Source organism: Condylostylus longicornis, unplaced genomic scaffold, assembly GCF_029603195.1.
Source record: "Condylostylus longicornis isolate FDR11 unplaced genomic scaffold, ASM2960319v2 ptg000089l, whole genome shotgun sequence".
NCBI classification, from domain to species: domain Eukaryota; kingdom Metazoa; phylum Arthropoda; class Insecta; order Diptera; family Dolichopodidae; genus Condylostylus; species Condylostylus longicornis.
Genome location: NW_026578057.1, coordinates 16,855 through 39,055, shown reverse-complemented (window position 1 = coordinate 39,055; position 22,201 = coordinate 16,855). Strand labels below are relative to the sequence as shown.

The window sequence follows — 22,201 nt, the reverse complement described above, 5'->3', positions numbered from 1 at the left end:
CATTCACAAAAAAAGCAGGGTCCAGGCCAGTGATGCCAATATTTTTCACATAGAAAGTTCAAGAGTCCTTCTGATGATTATACTACACTTAGGTCCAATTTTTTCTTACAGAAGTAGTAAATTAACAGTAACACACTACATTAATTGAGTTCTCATTTCATTTAGAAATATAACATTCAACATTCCAAAGCTCACGATCTTTTTCTAACATAAAGCTATTTTCATACAAAAAAATTATCAAAAGTTGTTTTGCCTTGATCACTTTCCCATTCTCTTATATTTTGTTCTTTCTTCTCATGAAAATTAGAAAACGGAATTGTTGTTGCAATTGGTTCTAATTTATTATTTATAAGCGGAGCTGACTCTGAAAAACATACCATTTGAATAAAACAGAGATAAAGAAAAAAATTGCAAATAGAAAACTCAAAAATGTCATATCGTGATTCGTGAGATCATAATTCATAGCATCATAGAGATATGTATACATTTTTTTCTCTTTCATAATGAAATGAGTGATAATAATATATTTCACATTTTATATAATTCTATGTACATATTGATATTAATATAATTGGACATTTCATATTTAATTACACAAACAAACAAACATTAATATTATCTTATTTTCCCTTTATGTGTGAGTTGGAAATATTTTAATTCATGTGAGGAAGAGCTAAAGAAACTAAAATTGCAAGTATATAAAAGTGAGTGAACTAATTATTAATATTTATTTTAGAACATCTTTGATTCCAGTTTATCATAATGTAACACTTTTTTTACTTTTTTTTTTTAGATGTAGCAGGTATTTTAAAAAGGTTTCGAAGATAGCGATCCAAACTACCTATCGCATAATTAATACCTTACCTCACCTTATTCAAATCAATATATACTTTTTCTGCTCTAATGATACCCCAAAAATAAGATTTTACGTCAACTTTATTCGTATATTCTTTCTAGTGGACTATGTGAAATTGAAACAACAATTCAACTTTTTGGTTTAGCTAAATGCTAAAGGAACCAGTTGATTCAACTAATCAATCATTCGACTCGTCTAAAATTTTTTGTCTAAAATGGTCTAAATATGATTTAAATGTCAAAGATGTCATAAATGAACGGTGTTCAATTTGTTTCAATTTTAGTAGAAATGAAATCTGTAATAGCGAAAACGAATGACATTTTTGTAGAAAGTGACCGTCGACCAACTAAAGGAAATTTAACAGAGAACCATAAAAAAAAGTTTTAAATTTTTTAAATAATTTTCAATCATTTTTATCAGCAACTCCTTTTCTTACGTTTTATTGGTATTTTTAAATATATTCGAGACTATTGATTGAACAGAAGTATTTCCATCATTTTATCAAATATCATTTTCTCATTAAAGATTTTGAATTTAATAGAAAAATTTAATTTTCAATAAATAAAGAACATGTTCGGTTTAAAAATTAGAAAAATAAATTTCAACGTAACTTCTTCTTTAACAGTATGAAAGATATAAGAAAAGAGGGTTTCAATTTAGCTATTTTCAAAAACAATATGTTTGTAGTTACGTTGCATTACTTCAGATCTGAGGAGTGTGTGCAAAAAATGAATTTAATGGCGGTTTAGGACAGAAAATTATAAAATCTTTTTGCCTTTAGATTAGTTTCAGTCCGGAACGCCCTCAGCTCCGTTCCTTTGCCATTTGCCTAATTTGCGGTAGCGTGATAAGATAATAGTAAATTTCTTTTTATATTTGTTTAAAAAATTAAAGTTAACCAGATTTTCTAAATACATGTAAGAAAAGAGAACAAAATGCAGATATTTAAAACTTTTTACCCAGCTAAATAATATTCTTATAAACAAAATATATCCAATCTGCATAGAATTTAATACCTTTAACAAGTTCTTTTTGCAGGTCTTTAAAATTTATTTAAATTAAGTTTTTTAGAAAGAAAATACTGTAGTTATTTGTATAAAAAAATACTTCTCGATTTTCTTTTAATCAAAAATTATCTTCCCAGTATGTTTCCATAATGCAAAATATAGACTATTGTTCCTCCACGTCAGTATTTTATGTTATATCATCTTAGTACAAAAAATATATACTCATGTATTATTTTAATTTTATACTAATGTATTATTTTAATTGTTGTTAAGGAATTTAAAACAGAATGTTTCATAGTAATCTTATCATTAAAGATCATCATTATTCGAAGAGATATAAAGGAATAAGTAGAAAGTATACTTGTGTGTACTTTTTTTGCGTAAGATTATTGCATCAAACCTGAATCTATAAAATATATTGTTTCAGAAATTTCAATGAAACGTAGCAACTTAAAAATGAAACTTTAAAAAGAATTAAAATTAATTATCATAGCTTATTTTCTTGGAAGATAAACAAATATAGGCTCCCATTATGATCGGCGAAGCGAGTGAAATTTTTGGCGAATATGAATATTTGGTATTATGATTAGCGAATTCGCCTAAATTTTAGGCAAGCTTGCCGAATAAAACCAAAAATCAAAATAATACATAAGTACGTAAGTGCTTTTTTTAGTTGATGTTATAGCATTTATAGTGATATAATGGGAAAATCTAAACTATCTGTAAAGTATGTTCATAAATCATAATTTCAAATGTCATTCGATCATAATAAGGGTAATAAATTAAATTCAGAAAATACTTAGGTATAACTGAATATATGTATGTACATATGTATCTTTTTGAATGAATTATGATGGAAGTTTGTCACATGCTCAAAAAAATTATAATATCAAATTGGAAATAATTTGTATACATTCTAATAGTTTTCGTTTTCCTCTATTATTTTAATGCGTATTTTTAATATCTTCTTTTTTCTGATGATGTCGATGTACAATTATTAAAGGTGGTAAATTACCTCTGAGTTGTTTCAGCCTCTTACTTCTTTCTAACTTTTTATTACTATTGTGAATATTTACGTTTTCTTTTGAACCACCCTTACTATGCGTGCTTTTCAAATCGCCTGCATAATCCTCCAAGTTTTGGTTACTGTGAGCCAATGTTTTCTTAAAATATCTTGGCATTGAATAATCAACAATTTGGCTATCAGCTCTTTCTTTGTTAGCTGTTTGTAACTTGTATAAAGTTATTGTTTCCTTATATTTTTCAACTGTAGGTGTATCTTCATAATTTTTAGGTAAATGTGCAAAAGAAATTGATGGCACTTCTGGTGTCATGCTCAATTGGCCATATAATCCCGAAGCTGTTATGGAAAATATATCCGTTTCACTTGAAACTGTTCTAACTGCTGGTGTTTTCACATATGGCATACTATAAACATTTCTTAACGGTTTATGATCAAATAAACTCTTTTCATTTGCAAAACTAATATCATCTATAAACTTTGGACGCAATATAACCTCATCGTTTATATTACTTTCACTACCATCTACACTTGCCTCTATAGTTTCAATTGAACTTTTATTAGATTCATTTTTACTTTGATTATGTGAATTTATATTTGGACATAATTTTGTATTATTCAAAACTATCTCACTAATAGTTGCATCATCGATTTCATCTTCATCATTTTCTGGTATAATAGGACAATAAGCATTTGGTGATTTAGCAACTAGTTCAAGCGGTGAATTATCCGCTATAGTAAATTTAATTTTCTTATCTCTTGTTGTATTAACTGCAGTTTCATTAATTTGGTTATCGGTTATTGTTGACACAGATTTTGTACTGTCCCTTGTTATTTCAATGGCATTCCCTAAAGTAATTAAAAACCTTCATATAAAAATTTTAGATGATTTTGAAATAAAGAAAAATCTATAAAAAATTACCTTCTAAATGAAAAATTAATTTTTTTTGTTCGCTAGCCATATATTTATTCCTAGTTGATGTAGGTGTATGAATAGGTGTAATACCAGATTTTGTATTTGTTCTAGATAGTTTTTGGGATTCTTGAAAAATTTGTGAATTATTAAATACTGCTAAAATTTCAGGTGCCAAAATTGGTACACTAGTTTGAATTTCGCGTCGTACATCTTCTTCATGAATTTTTGCATTGCTGAAAATGGGATAAAGTTTGGAAAAAAATTTTAACATGTACATATATTCATAATCCTCGTATATACACATATGTATGTCTATATTCATAGGCATATTTATATACGAAAAATTTACATGATGGTTAATTAATATGAAGTGCTTTATCTTATCGTTTGGGCTTCGAAAATGGATAATATTTTTATTTGAAACTTTCGCACTTAGTTCTTAATAAATATATATAATTGGTTTAATTTGAAAATTATAGTCCCTTCTAACAAAACTTTTAAAATCTTAAAATTCAAACGTTTTTTTTTGCTATATCCTCTAGATATATAGAGGATATTTTAAAATGTTTATCTTTGGTTGTATTAATTATGAAATGGGATAATATATTTTTCTTCGAAGCTGTTTTAACCCATTCAAGACTTTTTGTTGGAACGTTAATTATAATTAAAAACATTTCTGCAATTTTCTTAAACTCGCTGTACCTGAAAAACTATTGAGACTTCAAAACATTTTATCCATTTTTAAAGCCGTAAACAATGGTACATGAAAAAGAAATATGTATCTACCTAAAACTTGTAGACTCGTTTCGTTTCATTGGTTGAGAACGTATTGGACTTTTATTATTATTATCCTGTCCATTGGCTATAATTTTAATGTTGTTTTTAGTAACGAATTCATCCTCGTCGGGGTTGTATTCAGCTGTGAAAACATGTACATATGTATATACATACATATATTTATTATATATATAGATATATGTATAATGTATATATATATATATATATATATATATATATAAACATATATCATATATATATATACATATAATATATATATTTCTTTTTTTTTTTCTAGTTACATTCCAAATTTTTATGATCAAATAACATATGTAGGTACATAGATATATTTTATTGATAAGATAAATAAATTTATGCTGTTCGAATATAATATTTTACTTTTATTTTGCTTTTTTTCACAAAAGAAACAAGTCTATTTCAAAACAGTTTTTTTATGGAAAAGCGTGCTATGATGTACAAAGCACGCTTTATACATAATGTATGTATGTATGTATATAAAATTTTCAAAGATAAATTCCACAAACTAAATTGAAGTTATTGTTCTTCAAGTTTTTTAAAACTTTAAATTCCTGACATGCACAATTTCGTTTTATTGCGCAGTTTTATGATGTTTACATACGAGTTCAACCTATAGAAATTCAGAAGTAACAATTTTACTTCGGGATTTCTATATTTTTCGAAATGTCTTAAACCTTTTCTACTTTATAAAACGGTTGCATGAATAAACCGTGGTTACGAAAATTAATTTCCCAAAAATATAAAGATTTTCCAAAATATGTTTGTTTAAGTTAGGGATGTACATATTGGAAAAATAATGTGCAAATCTTACAAAATTTTCAAATAAAAAGACAAAAACTAACCAATTGATTTATCAAAACAAAATTTCTCCTCAATACAGTTCCAATACAGATCTTCTAAGCAACTGCAACGACAAAAATATTTATTTTTTCGTTTAATTTATCTTAAATTGTTCTTAATCTATTTTGTTTTAAAAAATTTACCTTTGGCAACAACGACACATTTTTAATATTTTTACATTCGTTCAGCAGTTTCTTTCTTAAATATTTCGCAATGATAAAAATTTATATTTCTGAAATGATTAAAAAGTTTTTATTTAGATTAGACCAATTATGTCAAAACAAAGTTATTTTTACAATATGAGAACCAAATAAAACTTTATATTAGGTTCTTTTAAGAGACTCACATTAAAAAATAACTCAGTTAAATTTTAATAAATAACAACCCTAGAGTCTAGGTTTAAATTTGTGTATCGGGGCTACATAGTTTTAAAATAACTGAGTTATTTTTTGATATCGTCAAATTATATTAAAATATAGTATATTAAAATTAATACGATTTGTCGAAAAATTAAATAATAATTTTTGGTGAAAAAAAAACACTCAGACAAAGCTTATTGTTTTTTACTAAGATAGGAGTTAACATTTGGTACAGTCCCTTTACTGACGTATTAATTATAGGAGCTAAAACTGAAAGGAATTGTGACTAAACATAGTATGTGAACATTTACGTATAATATGCATTGTAATACATTGTTATTTGATATAAGAAGTTTTGGTATATTCCAGAACATGGATTTTTCATGCTCTTATTTCGAATCAAAATCAGATCAGAAGAAATTAAAAGGTTTAAAAGAAAAGGTTTACGTCTATTTTACGACTGAAGTTGATTTAAACAGAAAGACTTCTAAAGTTTTCAATTTTCTTAAGCTAATAACTCCTAACCAAATCAGCTAGTGTAATAACTCATACACCAAATTGAAGCTCAGTTATCAAGGTTCCTGTGCTAAAACTGGAGAAAGCTCCAATGTTACATCACCTAGAAAATTACTGTTTTTTAAAAATGAAAAATTGAAATTTGAAATTTTTCGAACTTTACAGTCGTATGATTCCGAAATCCGAACAAATTATAACTAATGTAGGCATTCATAAGAAAACCTTTACTGTGGTTTTCAAATCATATTTGTTAATGCGCCTGTCTTACACACTCGCGGAGTTATACTCAAAATTTCAAGTAAAGAAATCAGTCGAAATTGACTTTAAATCCTTGTAACTCCGAACCTGTTGAGCTGTAAACATCGTCTACAATCAAAAGTTTTGTCTATTTTTCAAATTTATTATTAAATTAAAAACCATTTCTAGTCAAAAAGTTACAATATCGTTTTCTTATAGTCGTATAATTTTAAATTTATTACCTAACAGCCGCCTGATAACAAATTTCCTATAGTTTGCGCATGCGTATATATACATATAGTACATGATGAAATTTTATCTATCGGCTAAATACATATATTGTATGTACGTATTATAATGAAATGTTGGCAAACTAAAAATTCAGGTTTAATTGTTATTTGTAACACTGTTTTATCAACAAATGATAAAAAAGTGTTACAAGTAACATATACATATAAGTACATATTTCAATAGTAAACAAATAAAAAGTATATTTGAAAGTCACAAAAGTTACAAAAAAACTTGCAGTTCGAATTCAAATTTTGTCGAATGTTGACACGATCGACATTTATACTTAATATTTACTCAACTTTAGCTTGATATGTATCTATTTAAATTTAGGAATGTGCTGATATACAAAAAATAAATAAAGTGGGGTCAAACCAATGTTTTGCAATGTAGCACTTTTCCCCTTACTATAAGTAAAAATACTACTTTTGCCTGCTTTTAAATATCTATGTATGTACTACATTACATTATTAATATTACTTTCATTCGTATACATACGACCAACAGCACTATTTCAAGGACTGCATACATTTAGGAAGAAGTAAAAAAAAATGAATGACGCTAACATAATGCTCGCATTTAAAGGTTAATTGCGTGAGTTAATTGCATAAGAAAAATAACTATATTTTTTAATGGCATGGCTTTTACCTTTAGCTTTCTTCTTTCTTTTATTAAAATTTGAAAAGCTTGCAATGCCGTAAGTACCAGGTGTCAAAAGTTCAAATTTTACAAATTTCGTGAGGCGATAACTTGTAGGGGGGCTGGGGGGAATATTTTCTTGTAACTATATGAACTATTTATTAATATCTGAAAGCTGTTAAAATTTTAGACTCCTACAGCCAGCGATCTTCAAAAACAACGATATCAAAAATTTGGAAACACGGATTTCAGGTAACTTTAAATTTTAACGACCATTTTGTTTTTTTTAAGTTCAAGTATGGCATGATTTGAAATTAGAAGTTAATCACTACTTTTCTGCGTTTGCAAAATTCCAAAAATGTTTCGTTACTGTAAATCTATAACATTGATGTGTGACGTTTGCAAATCGATAAAAGTGACATTTTTTGGGTTTTGAGGGGCTATAATATTTAGAGGTGAGGGGATAGGTAAAAATTTTCTCCTAGGAAATAAGAATATTTTCTTCTAGGAAATACCAGTTATGTATATATGAAATTTCAGCTTCCTATCTTCAATGGTGTGGAAGTTTTGTAAACGAGTCCCTGACGGACAGAGTGCAACTAGTAAGGACTTTTTTTAAAATTTTTTTTTTTTGGAAAACTACTAAAAAGATAAATAAGCAGTCAAGGCAGATTTAAATTAAGTTATAACATTAATGTGTTTATTGGTGCTACATCGAAAGAATTGTAACAACAGCAGTATTATGATTATATATGTGCATAAGTATGTATATGCAGGTCAAAAAACAAATTTCAGAGAATATTTGGTTTTTCTAAAAAAATTTTGATTCATTCAAAATTAATTCTTCCCTAACACCTTTCATGATTAAATATATATGTGCGTTCATAGTATTTATTATCAGTCCTGGAATGATATTTGTGCACAACACAATTTATTTACATTTTAATTTTACACTTATCTTATAATTATTATTGAAAATACAATTGTACATCTGATAAAAATAAATAAAAAAATTCTTTAGTATGAAAGAATAACAGACTTGAAAATTGTAAAAAAATTTAGTATTAAAATAAAAGAACAGAACTTTAATTTAATTATCGTCAACAACATAATATGTGTTACACTATAAATGAATGTGTTGTAATGCTTTTTCATCAAATAAGGTAAAAAATGGTGTTACGTGTATGGTATTAGTAAATTATATGGAAAAAAGACCTAAGAAAGACATGAATAATAAAGAAATTAACAAAAATACAATGCAAAAACCTAAAGAAATTGACGGTAGTTTAATGCAAATGATGCAAGACGTGCTACAAAGAATTGGCGAAATCTCAATGAACTAACTGTGGGGAACTAACGTGTACCTACCAAGCCCGAAGCGATTTCTGAATAAATAATATTTCAGTAAATAAAATACGAATTGGTACGAGGAACGCAAATGGCGAATGGAGGATGTTGCGCTATTTTAAATAGGGAAACGGTAAAACATGATGAGGAACCAAAAATATTGATCAGTATATTGTCCACCAAGATGTAATATAAAGAAGGATATTTTTAAGCATTTGCTAAAAATGTCTTTCTTTTTATATCTAAAAGAAGTTCAGCAAATATTTTGAAGTTAGAAAATGATTTTATTTTAAATTCCGATCACTCTGCTATGATACCAACCCTTAGTGAGAAAATAGCTAACAAACGGAGCGTACGCGCTTTAGTCAACAAAACCACAGATCCGGTAGAGTTCAAACATGACATAGACTAGAGACCAACTAGATTTTGAGGTGGCGGGTTTTATCAAATTGATACAGAAAGCCGCCAGGAAAAATTAATGATTCTCTAAATTGAAGCCTGTGTCAAGTACTTATCCTAAGGATATAACTGATTTAATTGAATGACTGAACATGAATGGCAAGAAACGTGTCACTCAGACGATAAAATTATTGTGAATGGAAAAGAAAAATGGAATATTTTAAATCAATATCATACGAGAATTATATAAAGGGCTTATTGGCAACTAAAGAAATGAATTATTCGTTGTGGAAAGCAACGGAGAGTACCAAGAAGCCGATAAAACGAATCCCCCCCTGCAAAAAGGAAATGGATCTTGGACAAAAAGCATCAGTTATAAAACTGATTCTTTTCTGAAATACTGAATTCTAGTATTTCTTTTGTGGAAGATTTTGATATGAATGAAAGCACTATGGCTTTATTTAATGAAAAGGTAATTTGACATTACGAGAGTTGCCGAGAAAAACTATGACATTTGTGAAAAAATTGATACATGAAGCTGTTAACTGAGGTTAACAGGTATGAGGTATGTTTTTAGTGCTTGGAAAATAGCGGATGTTATTATGGCAGGAAAACCGGTGGAACTCTTGAATGAAGCAAAGCCATATAGACCGATTTCTCCAATCAAAACTTTTTCAAAAATTGTTGTTAACAAGGCTAATGCCTATAATAGAAAATAAGAAATTGATTCCAAACCATTAGTGTAGTTTTAGAACAAAGCATGCAAGAATTGATCAAGTACACAGAATAACAATTATTGCAGAAAAGGCATTAGTGGAAAGGCAGGCGTTCGATTTATGGGTTGCTGTCACTACCTTTTTCGACGACACAGCAATATTGGCAGTAGGATCTAATGTTGAATAATCGACCAAAAAATTACAGGAAGCAAGTAACAATATTACCTGTAATGGACAAATACATGGAAAATAAGGATAAATGAAAGTAAATCTGCACATGTGAATTTCTCAAACAAAAATTTAGTGAACCAAAATTGAGTTTGAGTGGTGCTAAAGTATCAATCCAAAACACAGCGAAATACCTACGTATGACTTTGGATGTCAAGCTCAGATGTAAAGAACATGTAAAGTAGAAAAGAATATAATTAGAAAAGAAATATAGAGAAAATTATTGGTTTCCTGTTCGTTGGTCTAAATTGTCAACATACAATAAGGTGTGTGCCTCCGTTCATGGAATATAGACATAAAAATACCATAGAGTGAAACTAAGGATTAGTCAGTTTGACTAGTTTTAGGAGTTTATGACCATTCAGGTTCGTTTTAGGCTGGGTTAAAGTCCCCCACTATTGATAGGTCTGATGGCAGGTTGGATCCGCCTATTCTTGTCCTGGGGCGACTAATTCAAGTGTTCCTTTGCGAAGCACCCTTTGCGAAGGTGCAGGGTATGAAAACGAAAAAAGAAATTACGTTGCATGCAATTGTGGTATTAAGAGTGTTGTTAAATGAAACTTGTAATAAATGGATGCCACAGAAAGCCTTAATCCATTCTTATAAAAAAATAATTTCAATTTTATATTATCTTACATGCAATACTATAGTAAACAGAATCACGAGGCCCATTCCATAAGATCAGACGATTCTTCATCTTCTTTCATTGCTTGAATTTTCATACTACGTTTCGTATCTTTTTTACATATACTAAATTTGTAATTTTGTAGTTATGAAATTTCTGTCTTCATTTTTGAATCTAAAATTTTTTGAAATGTACGTTTAAATCTATTAACACAAAGAAAAATTTTTTTTTTATGGTTTTTTTTTCTGTCATCCATTTATTTGATTTTGAACGACGATATACATCTAGGTACAATACCAAACGGAAAACAACAGAAAAATTTTGATTTTTTTTACAATATACAAATAATATAATATAATACACAATTTGATTTTAAAAAGAAATAATTTTTAAACTACTTAAAATTTTTTAAAATCAGATAATACATGTACATTGTATCAGAGACATTTTTTACTTAACAAAACTAATTTACCAAAAAACCCAGAAAACGGACAGTTGGAAAAAATGAAAGGTTGATACTTATTCAAATGGAATAAACCAGCAGCTGACGCCTACAAAGCTGCTGCTACAGTAAAAGAGTTCTTTTCTATTTATACCAGAATACTACTGTTACCGAAAATAAAGAAAATTGAGATTAATTGTAAATTTTAATTCAAAAGTAGGCAAACGTACCCTTTTGTTACCAATATGCACATTTAAATCGTTTTTTCTTTTCTCTTTGGCAGTTAATACATTTATGTATAGCTTTTTTTTATTTTTAAATAATCGCCTATTTTTCAGATTATCCGCCTTTTTTTTGCATCTTTCTCTTTTCAAAATTTTATTTCAAATATACATACATACAAAAATAATTCCAATTTTTAATGATAATAGTGTGACCATGGTCTCAGTCATTTACTCCTGTTTAGAAAATAGAAACGATAGGACTGATTCCAGTTAGAAAAATAACTAAAAAAATATACATAAATAACTGTGTATATTACACCAAACCTTGACATTACAAGAAACCATGGTCTGGAGTCCTGGACGCTGCTTTTTTGTGAAAGCATTTGTTAAAATGGCATATTACGTATTTTCGACGAAATGGTTTTTTTGAAGAATCATTTTTTTTGTTGTTTTTTTGGGAAAATGGTGATTTTTGCTTATTTTATTTCAAGTTTTTTATACGAAAACTTGACTCAAAAAACCAAAGATATTATAATTACAAGAAAGTTCAACACGAGCAAAAAAAATTTTTTTTCAATTTTTATAAAACAAAGGTGCTTTTGAAAGAATAATACTAAAAAGGCGAAAATTCTATACCTACGTTTATTTTTCTAAAGAACGATGTAACAATAAAGCATATTATTAGCTTTAAGAAAAATGGATTCAAAATTTTATATTTTTATGTATTACGTATATGTAGTTAATAAAAAAAAAGTGAATTTCAAAATAATTCAACACGAGCAAAAAAAGTTTTTTTTTTCAATTTTTATAATCGGGGATTAAAAATTGGCACAACATACATAAATTATTACGAGTACATGTAAAAACACTAAAAAAAATAATTTACTTTCTGTGAGTTATGAGTACTTCTTGAGTATGACAAATAATCATAAAGTTTTTTTATTTTTTTTTTGATTTTTACTAAGAATTTAAACAAAATTGTAGAATAAAAAATAGATAAGCAATGTTGTTATAGACTATACATATGTGTAGGTAAATGTTTTATAAGTATAAAATGTATATCTGTTTAAATGTACAGAAATATATGCACATGATGTATGCAGTTATTTTGAGATGATGCATATATGTACATGATGTATGCACCAAATTGATAAGATTTGGTGTATTTTTTAAAGTTTTTATTGTACGCATATTTAAATGAAATATAATAATAGCCGAAGACTGCATTCCAATAAGAAGCAGTAATACGAGAGAAGGAGAATACTATGCCTACATTTGTCTTTCCAAAGAACGAGGTAACAATAAAAGATTGCATTTGAAGTACAAAGGATGGATACAAGCATTAATAAAAGGATTTAATAATGTAAATAAACTCCAAAGTCTTTAATAAAATTATATTTTATTTTGATGAATACATACATATGTGATAAAATATGTACGTTAGTAAATAAAAAAAGTGAATTCCAACATTTTTTTGCAAAAAAAAATTTTTTATGTACATATTTACTATTTTTGCTTTATCAGAAAATTTTTTTGCTACCTATAATTTATTATGCTTGGGCAAGAGCATGAAATTTCATTGAAATCACCAAGAACTTTTCTAATTCATTCGAAAATACCTAATATAAGAATATATTTTTTTAGAAAAAGTATGATATTCAATTTTGCATACGCTGTATGTGTGGATAAGTAAATTGTGTATTGCGAAGTCTTATATAAAGACGTCTGTGGTATGGTGTTACGGAGTTTTAAGAATAAAGATGTCTGTGACGTTACAAAAAAATCAAGGCCTGGGACCTACTTTTTAGCACTTTTCCAAAAAATTTTTTGAAAAAAGTGCTTATTAGTTTCACTCTGTCCGTCCGTCCGTCCGTCCGTCCGTCCGTCCGTCCGTCCGTCCGTGGACACTTTTTTTGTTTACAAAACTTCTACGCCCTTTAAGATAGAAAGCTGAAATTTCATACGTACATAGATCTTCACCAGAAACTTATTTCCGTAGAACAAAATTTTTACCTATCTCCCCCCCTCTAGAAGTTATACCTCCCCAAAACCCTAAAAATGGCCTTTTTTAAATATTTGTTGCAATGAAACCATAAGCATTTTTGAAATTTTGCAAACGCAGAAAGGCAGTGTCTTGCTTCCCCTAGCGCGATATACTATAGTTATACTTTAGAAAAACAAAATGGCCGTTCAAATTTACCGTTATCTAAATTCCTTTTTTTCCAAATTTTTGATGTCATTTTTCTTCTAGACCCCAGCCTGTAGAAGCTTGAAATTTTAGGAGCTTTTAGACATTAACAAATAGTTTATTTCGTTAGAAGAAAATTTTTTTCCATCTCCACCCCCTCTCAAGTTATCACCTCTTGAAATTTGTAAAATTTGAATTTTTGACACCTTATATTTCCGAAACCGCAAGCTTTTCCAAATTTTTATAAACGCAAAAAGCTAACGGTAAATTCCATGAAATTAAAAAATATAATTATTTTTCTTAACTCACACAATTAACCCTTAAAATCGAGCATTATGTTAACCCCTCTTTATAGTAATTTTTGCTTTATTTCAAAGGCATGTATGTATCATCCTAAATATATGCAATTCTGGAAATAGTTTTGTATATGAATGAAAATAATTTTAATAGAGTGATAGGTATACATAGACTGTATTTAAAAGCAAAATTTTCACTTGTTGAAGGGAAAAGTGCTACAATACAAACCATTGGTTTGACCCAACTTTATTATATGTATAAATTTGTAAAATTGCGTATGTACTTTTGGCGAAATGTTTTCTGAAGAATCATTTTTTTTTTGCAAAAATGATGATTTTTGCCTATTTTCATCTGGAGTTTTCTAAAGGAAAAGTTGACTAAATCCAAAAAAAAAAATTATACTTCTTATACTTAGGAGTTTTTTGAACAACATATCAAAAATTCAAATTTGAAAAAATGCACAAAAATCAAAATAACGTTACGTGTACATAAATCATCAGCTTTACATTTACATCAATACGTGTAAATTCATCAGCTTTGAACTGTTCCTCTCTGTTAGGATCCAACAACCGTGTTTCTACATTTGTTTTATTCTTTCTTTTTAGCACTTTTCCAAAAGATTTTTGAAAAAAAGTGCTTATTAGTTTCACTCTGTCCGTCCGTCCGTCCGTCTGTCCGAGTGTCTGTTTACAACACTTCTACACCCTTAGAGATCGAAAGTTGAAATTTAATACGTACATAGATCTTTAATAGAAACTTACTTTCGTAGAACAAAATTTTTGTCTATCTCCCCTCCTCTAGAAGTTATACTCTCCCAAAACCCTAAAATTCCATTTTTTAACTATTTAGTGCAGTGAAACCATAAGCATTTTTGAAATTTTGCAAACGCGGAAAGGCAGTGGCTTGCCTTCCCTAGCGCCGTATACTATAGTGAAACTTTAGAAAAACAAAATGGCCGTTCAAATTTACCGTTATTTAAAGTCCGTTTTTTCCAAATTTTCGATGTTGTTTTTCTTCTAGACCCCAGCGTGTAAAAGCCTGAAATTTTAGGAGCTTTTAGAGACTAATAAATGCTTCATTTCGTTTGAAAAAAATGTTTTCCATCTCCACCCCCTCTCAAGTTATCGCCTCACACAATTAACCCTTAAAATCGAGCATTATGTTAAGCCCTCTTTATATTAATTTTTGCTCTATTTCAAAGACTGCATATATGCGTCATCCTAAATATATGCAATCCTAGAAATAGTTTGGTTTATGAATGAAAATAATTTTAATAGTGTGGTGCACATACATAGACTGTTTAAAAGCAGTATTTTCACTTGTTTAAGTGAAAAGTGCTACAGTACAAATCATTTGTTTGACACAACTTTATTAAAGGATTTTCTTTATCTCCCGCTACACAAACTAAACTGTCTCCTTCATTAATTTTAATTTTTTTTAGGGGAACCTAAAATCTAAATAAATTTTGATATAACTATTATGTTTGAGGTAAAACAGCTCATGTGCGTTCAGTGTACAAGTTAAAATAAAATAATTCTGTTTGTTAAGCTTTACACTACAGCATTTTGAAGACTACTGTATATATACATAACATATGTATACCATTTTATCATAAAAGAATGAAGAATTCGTTCCTAATTGTTCTAATTATACTAAATGCACAATATTTACAAGTGTATATACATAATTTTTTCCAAATTTTAATTTTTGAAATAACTCTAAACTTTTTCACTGAGTTAATTATACCATACGAATGATGGCATTAAAAAATTTTATAAATCAGTAATGTGTATTCAAATTCACTCGCATAGTATTTAATATTTTTTTCAACGACCATCGAACAGTTGCAAAAACGGAACAATTTTTATATTTTTTAAGGTTTAAAGTGTTATTTTTATTATGTTTTAGAATTAAATGGGTAAAACTAATGCCATATATATCTATCTGGCCACCAAGCTCAGAGAGCAAATCAAAAAATAAATTCCAAATTTATATGGAGTTTAAATGTAAGAAATTTATATGGAATTTACAAGTCGGAATTTATTTGTGTGAAGGAAATTGATCAATATTTTTGCCTCTACTGATTCTGCATATTTTTCTCTACTGATTCTGCACAAGAAATAGTTCTACTTTCCGTTTACATCACACTAATGCAATCACTTACCAATATTTGTATACAAAAAATTCCCTTAGCTAAAAGAGTTAAGCAGCATGCCTTCCTATTTTCATTTTTATACACGGGAATTTTTGGGAGAGGGAAAGAGTACGCAATAGATTAGTCATGGGCAATATCGTTCTTTTCAGTGATTCGTTCTGAACGCACGACTTTTTTTCACTGACCGATTATAAAATCTCGATCAATCGTTCATTTCGTTCACTTCTCTTCGTTCATATAAGACATATTTATGCATAAAATTGAAGGGTAGCTCAGTTCAATGCTTCCTTTCTTTTAACTCATTATATTGCATTTTATTGATACTCGTATTTGATCAGTTCTCGTTCGTTTTTCTTTGTATTGCAATACCAATGGTTATTTAACATATTGTTCAATTTTATTTGTATTGGATTTCATTTATATTTCATGTCCCCTTTTATACAATACTTTTATTTGCATTGTATATTATATTAGTAAGGCAAATGATTGGGTCACTTTTATTTGAAAGGAATACAAAATCATTCTTACTACAGGTCTCGTGCGTTTTAATATTTATTGGATTTAGTATATCGATCAATTTTGCTTGTATTGTATTTATATTGACAACTGATTTGGTCACTTTTTTGTGTATAGTATTTCTTTTATTTTATTTCTCATTTGCTTTTGTCAATATTGCATATAGGAGTATGTCGTTCGTTTTTATGGGTATTGATTTGCTCTCTGAGCTTGGCGGCCAGATAGATATATATGGCTTTAGTCCAGGATTTGATTTTTTGTAATATCAAGAATAGCATACATACATAAGCGTTTTTTTTTTTCAATGAAAACAACAAATCGTAATTATGATTATTAGGTTTGGTAAAAATTCAACTTTCAATTTGAATTTTTGAAGTTTTATAATTTTTTTTTTATTTTTGGATGATAGCATTGACACCTAGTTTCAAACAAAAATTTTAATCATTTTTGATATCCTAATTCTTAAGTGATGGTATATGTTAAAGCATTGATTAACAAATCACCTTGTATACAAAGTAAAAAATAAAAATCTTGCATTTAGGCATAAATAATTGCTTTTCTTACCCAAAATAAAAATTCTAAACCTGTTTGAGCATCCACCATTGTGATAAATTTATTCTACGTATGTATATGTTTCCAACCGGGTAGTTTTTAACATTAATAAACACCCTTATTGTAAATCTTACTACTACCGAAGTAGTAGAAATGTATCACGAAATTGGTAAAAGAGTAAATATGAATCACACTTGTAATGAAAATAAATGTCAAAGTTCTACTAATGAAATTTTCAAACGTAGAAACCCAGTATTCAAGTCAAACGATTTTTTGACACTCTGAAAAATAATATTGCCACTGCAGATTCATAATCGCTACAACTGGGATTTATAATAACTCAAAAGTCTACGTGTCTAACTCAGTTTGAATATTTATATCATAGTTAAGTATTTTTACTAATGCCATATACATATATGTATCTATCAGGCCTCCAAGCTGAAAATCTTTTCCGAAATTTTCAATCGGAAAAAATTACAAAAACAATAATATTGTTAATGTTTTATATTTTCGAAGTATGCCGATTGAAATATTTTTTCATTTTTTTTTTGTGAAATTTTTGAGTATTCCTTATGAATATTATTTTATATAGTATAATTTAAAAAGCCATCTAGATTAAAATTATTAATTTTTTGCTTTTTTTGTACGAGTAATTCAGTACCCTTCCATTTGAAAGACAAGAAAGGTTGTCTGTGCTATAAATTGTAATTTTTTTTTAAATGTATTCTTCAGATGGAATTTACAAATGGATTTTTTTGAAATTTAAATTTTAAATTTGAAAAAATATGTAGAATCAATAGAGCCAAAAATTTTGATTAATTCCCTTCACACAAATAAATTCCGACACAACTTCCATTTAAACTCTATATAAATTTCAAATTAATTTATGATATGCTCTCTGAGCTTGATGGCCTGTAGATATATTTGGCATTAATTTTCACAATAAGGGTGAAAATCTTAACTATGTACCAACAACTGGAAGTTTATTGAATAAGTTAAATTTTGTTGAAAACAGAACAAGAACGAAATTACCGCAACTAATTTAACCGCCAGTGAAAAATTTGCTATTGGGAGGGAGGGCCTTGCAAAAAAAGGTACCAGACTTTTTCTGCATATAAATAAATGCTTAAAACTTTGGAATCAGGTGACACAAAGTAACCATCGGGAGCTTATTTTAAAGGCGATTTTTGTTTATTTCCGATCTCACAATTAATTATTTTTTTTATCGAAATTTCTCGAAAATTTTTATTTTTTTTTGTTTTTTTTTTCGATGTATTACGAGTACGATCCAAAAGTTAACCCATACATTTTCCTCTATTCCTCATAGTTTTACCTGTAAAACGTATTAATAATGTTTAAAAAACATACACATTTCATGCTGTGTGTGAAATTTGAAGCACCCTGTATATGCAATAAAATACGCCTGTCAAATAAATTTTCCCATGTGCCAAGTTTTTAACTTCACTTCGCTTTTCAATCGAATAAATGTATTTTCAATGCAAAAAATGTCAATAAAATACAATACCATACCATTACTACCTAGTTAGAACTATGATTAAATGTTATGATTTCCAGTATACATATATTTAATTTTTTTCACAACAGTTACCGACATGTACATATGTATGTATGTATTTTATTAAATTAAAAAAAAAAACAAAGTAAAATAAGAAAAAGTTTCAAATTGAAGTTTAAAAATATTGCAAATGAATTTTACAATAAATAAAATATTATTTTGATAATTTTCTTTTATAAACCAAGTAAAACATTATTGATTAAAGCAATAATTTTTTACTTTTAACAGTGTTTTACTTTGTTATTTTTTGTCGTTGTTCTATAGTCATTTGGTTTTGAGCTTTCTTTGAACTCACGTGACCCAAAATTTTGTAAAAGAACATGTTTCTAAAGTCCAGGTAAAAAAATAGTTTTATTATGTATAAAATTAAATGTGTTGGTATAGAATATTTATAACTTGTGCTGTGTACTGAACATAAACTTATTGTTTGGCTATATGTGTTATGTTTAGTTGAGAAATGAGCTGAACGTAACACTTATTAGTGGCACAACATAATGCATATTTTATACATGTGAATATAGAAGCATATTATACATACATATAAGTCAAACACATGTTAAAAATAAAAAAAAAAATCATTTCATATATTAATAAAATATTAAAAATAAAAAGAGTTTTTTTAGACAATAAATAACATTTTACAATGCTCTTTTTTTAAATCACTTAAAATACATTGTATATTTATTGCACTATGCAGTTAAGCAAGTTGCTACATATCTACATGCAATACACACACACATGCATATTTATTTATTAAATCTTTGTTAAATTCGCATTTCACATTTCTTTTTTGACACAAACAATATTTGTGCGTATAGTAATAAGTACACACATATATGTACATATTTACGAATTATACGAAATAACTAATGTACATGCAACATAAAACATTGTTTTTCGAAAAAAACCGCCACAAATAATTTTTTTTGTTGTATTTAATACATAATTATATAATTTTTTTCGTAGATTTCATTCTTATCAAACAAGATCACATGTTCGTCAAAAGGAATATTTCACAATAAAAATTTACATATTTAGTCAGCAATTTTTACCTTTTCAAATTTATAAATAAAGGTAAGAAAGAATTTGTTTCAAGAATATGTACTTACATATTAAATTGATTGAAATTGTTTATGTTTATAATTCTTATTGAAAGGTTTAGTCTTAACAATATAGAACTACTTATACAAAGTCATATTTACCATCAGAGTAAATTTTACTTTCAATTCTTATAAAATAATCTTAAGGCGCTGGCGTAAAATTAAAACTTGTAATTTTCAAATCACTGAAGTAAAAAAAAGAAACAAGTACTAAAAGAATAATAAAAATTTTTTAATTTATAAAATTCGAAATGCAATGCAAGAAAAGCTCCGTCGGAAGAAAAAGTTTAACCACTCGCTTTTATGTTGAATGCAGATGGAGAACTAAAAATAAAATTATATTAAATCAAATTAATGGCACTATTTTTTTCTATATCAATCAACATTTCATTCATATCTTAATAATATACCTGTCTCGTCAGGTACTAAAAAAATAGTAGCATATAAAACAACAAAGAACGAATAAAGTAATTAAAGCATTGTACACAAAAAATTAAATTAAATCTACACACATGCTATTAGATACTTTAAATCAAAGTATATCTATTTTATAAGTAATTCGACTCTGCGTTTACACATAAACTCCTATTATGTACAAGACATCTTAATATTTTTGCAAATTATTAAGTCAACTTCTTTTTTTAAATAAACTTTAGTATAACTCGTATTTTTTGAAAATCTATATTTGTTTTATACTAACAAAAAAAATTTAATTAATATAAATTATAAATCTTCATTTTATTTAATAACCAAATAATAAATATAGTGAATAAAATTATTCACTAAATTTAAATTAATATTAAATTTTAAACAACAAATAAAACTATTTTACCACTCAGCGATACAGCCTTCCCGTACGAAATTTATATGTGTACCACTACCCTGAAAAATGTTGTAGAAATTTAGACGTACTACGACTTTCGAATATACTTTTTTTTTTATCAAATACCATATTTTAAGTTAGCACTGATTATCAAAAGTACCCAATGTTTTCTTCAATATGTATAAAGATTTTTAGTAAAATTTTCTAATATGAGGAAAATTTGATTAGAGTTTGGTGAATTTTCTTACGCAAAATTTTTCAATTTAAAATTCATTTTAATTTTTTTCATAATTTAACTCAGCTCAGTAACCTTTTAACTGGCAATGAAGAATGTCCGTACGACATCAATCAAATTTCTATAAATTTTAAGAAATATATTTTTAGTAAAATTTATTTTAAATGAAAACTTTCCACTTATACTTACTAGGATTGTGTTTGTACTAAAGAAATTGAATAATTTTCTTTTTTTTGAAAAAAAAATTTGAATACACAAAAGCAAATATTTTAAAACATTTTTTAAACCAGTTTTGTTTTCATAACTGTGTATTCACCAAGCATGTGTACATATGTATATAGACATGTACATACAATATAACAATAAATGAAATTTTAAACTCACTTATTTTCATTATGATATAAAAAAAAATATTAAAAATAAATTGTTTTTAACTAAATTTATTTTAGTTCAATTTGCTATTTTTAATACACTCGCTTAGTGAAATAGTGGAAGTGGTAAGCAAACGGAAACTAAGGGTTTAGAACGAGTCGAAGTTTTTATAAAATAGACGTATTTTGGTCTGAAACAGATGATCAGAATAGCTGATCATTTGATGGCAGTTAAAATCAACCGTTATCTTAAACCAATACGTTGTTAAATTGTTTGATATAGTTTTTCTCTTAGGCGATTTAAAGGCAACTGTTCATCATTAAAAATTGACGTTTCCATTGTGGGGATAGTTTCCTCTGTGTATTGCGACTTTATATGCAAAAAGAATCGGTTTGGTCATTTAAAAAAATGAATAATACAGCTTCATTCACTTTCCTTTCTCGAAGTTTAGTTTTTGTTTTTCACTGAATTTTCTTTCATTTGTAGTAATAATAGCAAGTGTTTGTAGTTTGGTGCAAAAAGCACTTCATTTTTGTTGGTAGAACTGCAAAAGAACTTCTATCAAATTGGCAGCACAAAATTTTAGTATGCTTTTATACATATTTACTCGTACAACCCAATTATTAAAGAGAACTCGTTATTGAAATATACGAGTAATACGGTCGCTGGTCGCGAAAACTGGCTGAGGAAGATTTGTAATGTAATTCTACAAAGGGAAACCAGTTTAAAAAAAAAAAAAATATAAAGTTGTTTTAAAATCATTACATACCTTAAATAAAATTCGATTCATTCTAAAGTGACTAGAAAATATTAAATATATAAAACGGAGAAAGTTTTGTATTTTTGGGATTTTCCCTTTTTCCAACTTTCGCTGTCATATTTAACAACTTTTTTTAAATTTCCAATATCTT

The 22,201-nt window shown here is 27.4% G+C and overlaps 1 protein-coding gene across 3 annotated transcripts; it reads right to left on the bottom strand.

Annotated features, from left to right (window-relative positions):
* Positions 1-2,659: 2,659 nt before the first annotated feature.
* Positions 2,660-20,740, bottom strand: LOC129613705 (uncharacterized). 3 transcript variants are annotated; one of them, XM_055527879.1, is made up of 7 exons: positions 20,693-20,740; positions 19,870-20,184; positions 5,600-5,688; positions 5,459-5,520; positions 4,587-4,719; positions 3,807-4,033; positions 2,660-3,733 (listed from the first exon to the last, which is right to left on the bottom strand). In XM_055527879.1, the coding sequence occupies exons 3-7, from the start codon at positions 5,617-5,619 to the stop codon at positions 2,808-2,810; spliced, it is 1,368 nt and encodes a 455-aa protein (XP_055383854.1). In that variant the 5' UTR covers positions 5,620-5,688; positions 19,870-20,184; positions 20,693-20,740; the 3' UTR covers positions 2,660-2,807. The 3 variants fall into 3 exon arrangements, with proteins under 3 accessions (XP_055383854.1, XP_055383853.1, XP_055383855.1); XM_055527878.1 differs by having other exon boundaries at positions 19,963-20,184; XM_055527880.1 differs by lacking the exons at positions 19,870-20,184; positions 20,693-20,740 and adding an exon at positions 10,822-10,954.
* Between the last annotated feature and the right edge of the window lie 1,461 nt (positions 20,741-22,201).

Coding starts and splice junctions, on each gene's coding strand:
- LOC129613705 (XM_055527879.1), bottom strand. CDS start 5,619: ATGTGTCGTTGTTGCCAAAG. Junction 4,720..5,458: donor TTGTTTTGATAAATCAATTG/GTTAGTTTTTGT, acceptor ATGTTTTCACAG/CTGAATACAACCCCGACGAG. Junction 4,034..4,586: donor AACGAGTCTACAAGTTTTAG/GTAGATACATAT, acceptor TCCCATTTTCAG/CAATGCAAAAATTCATGAAG.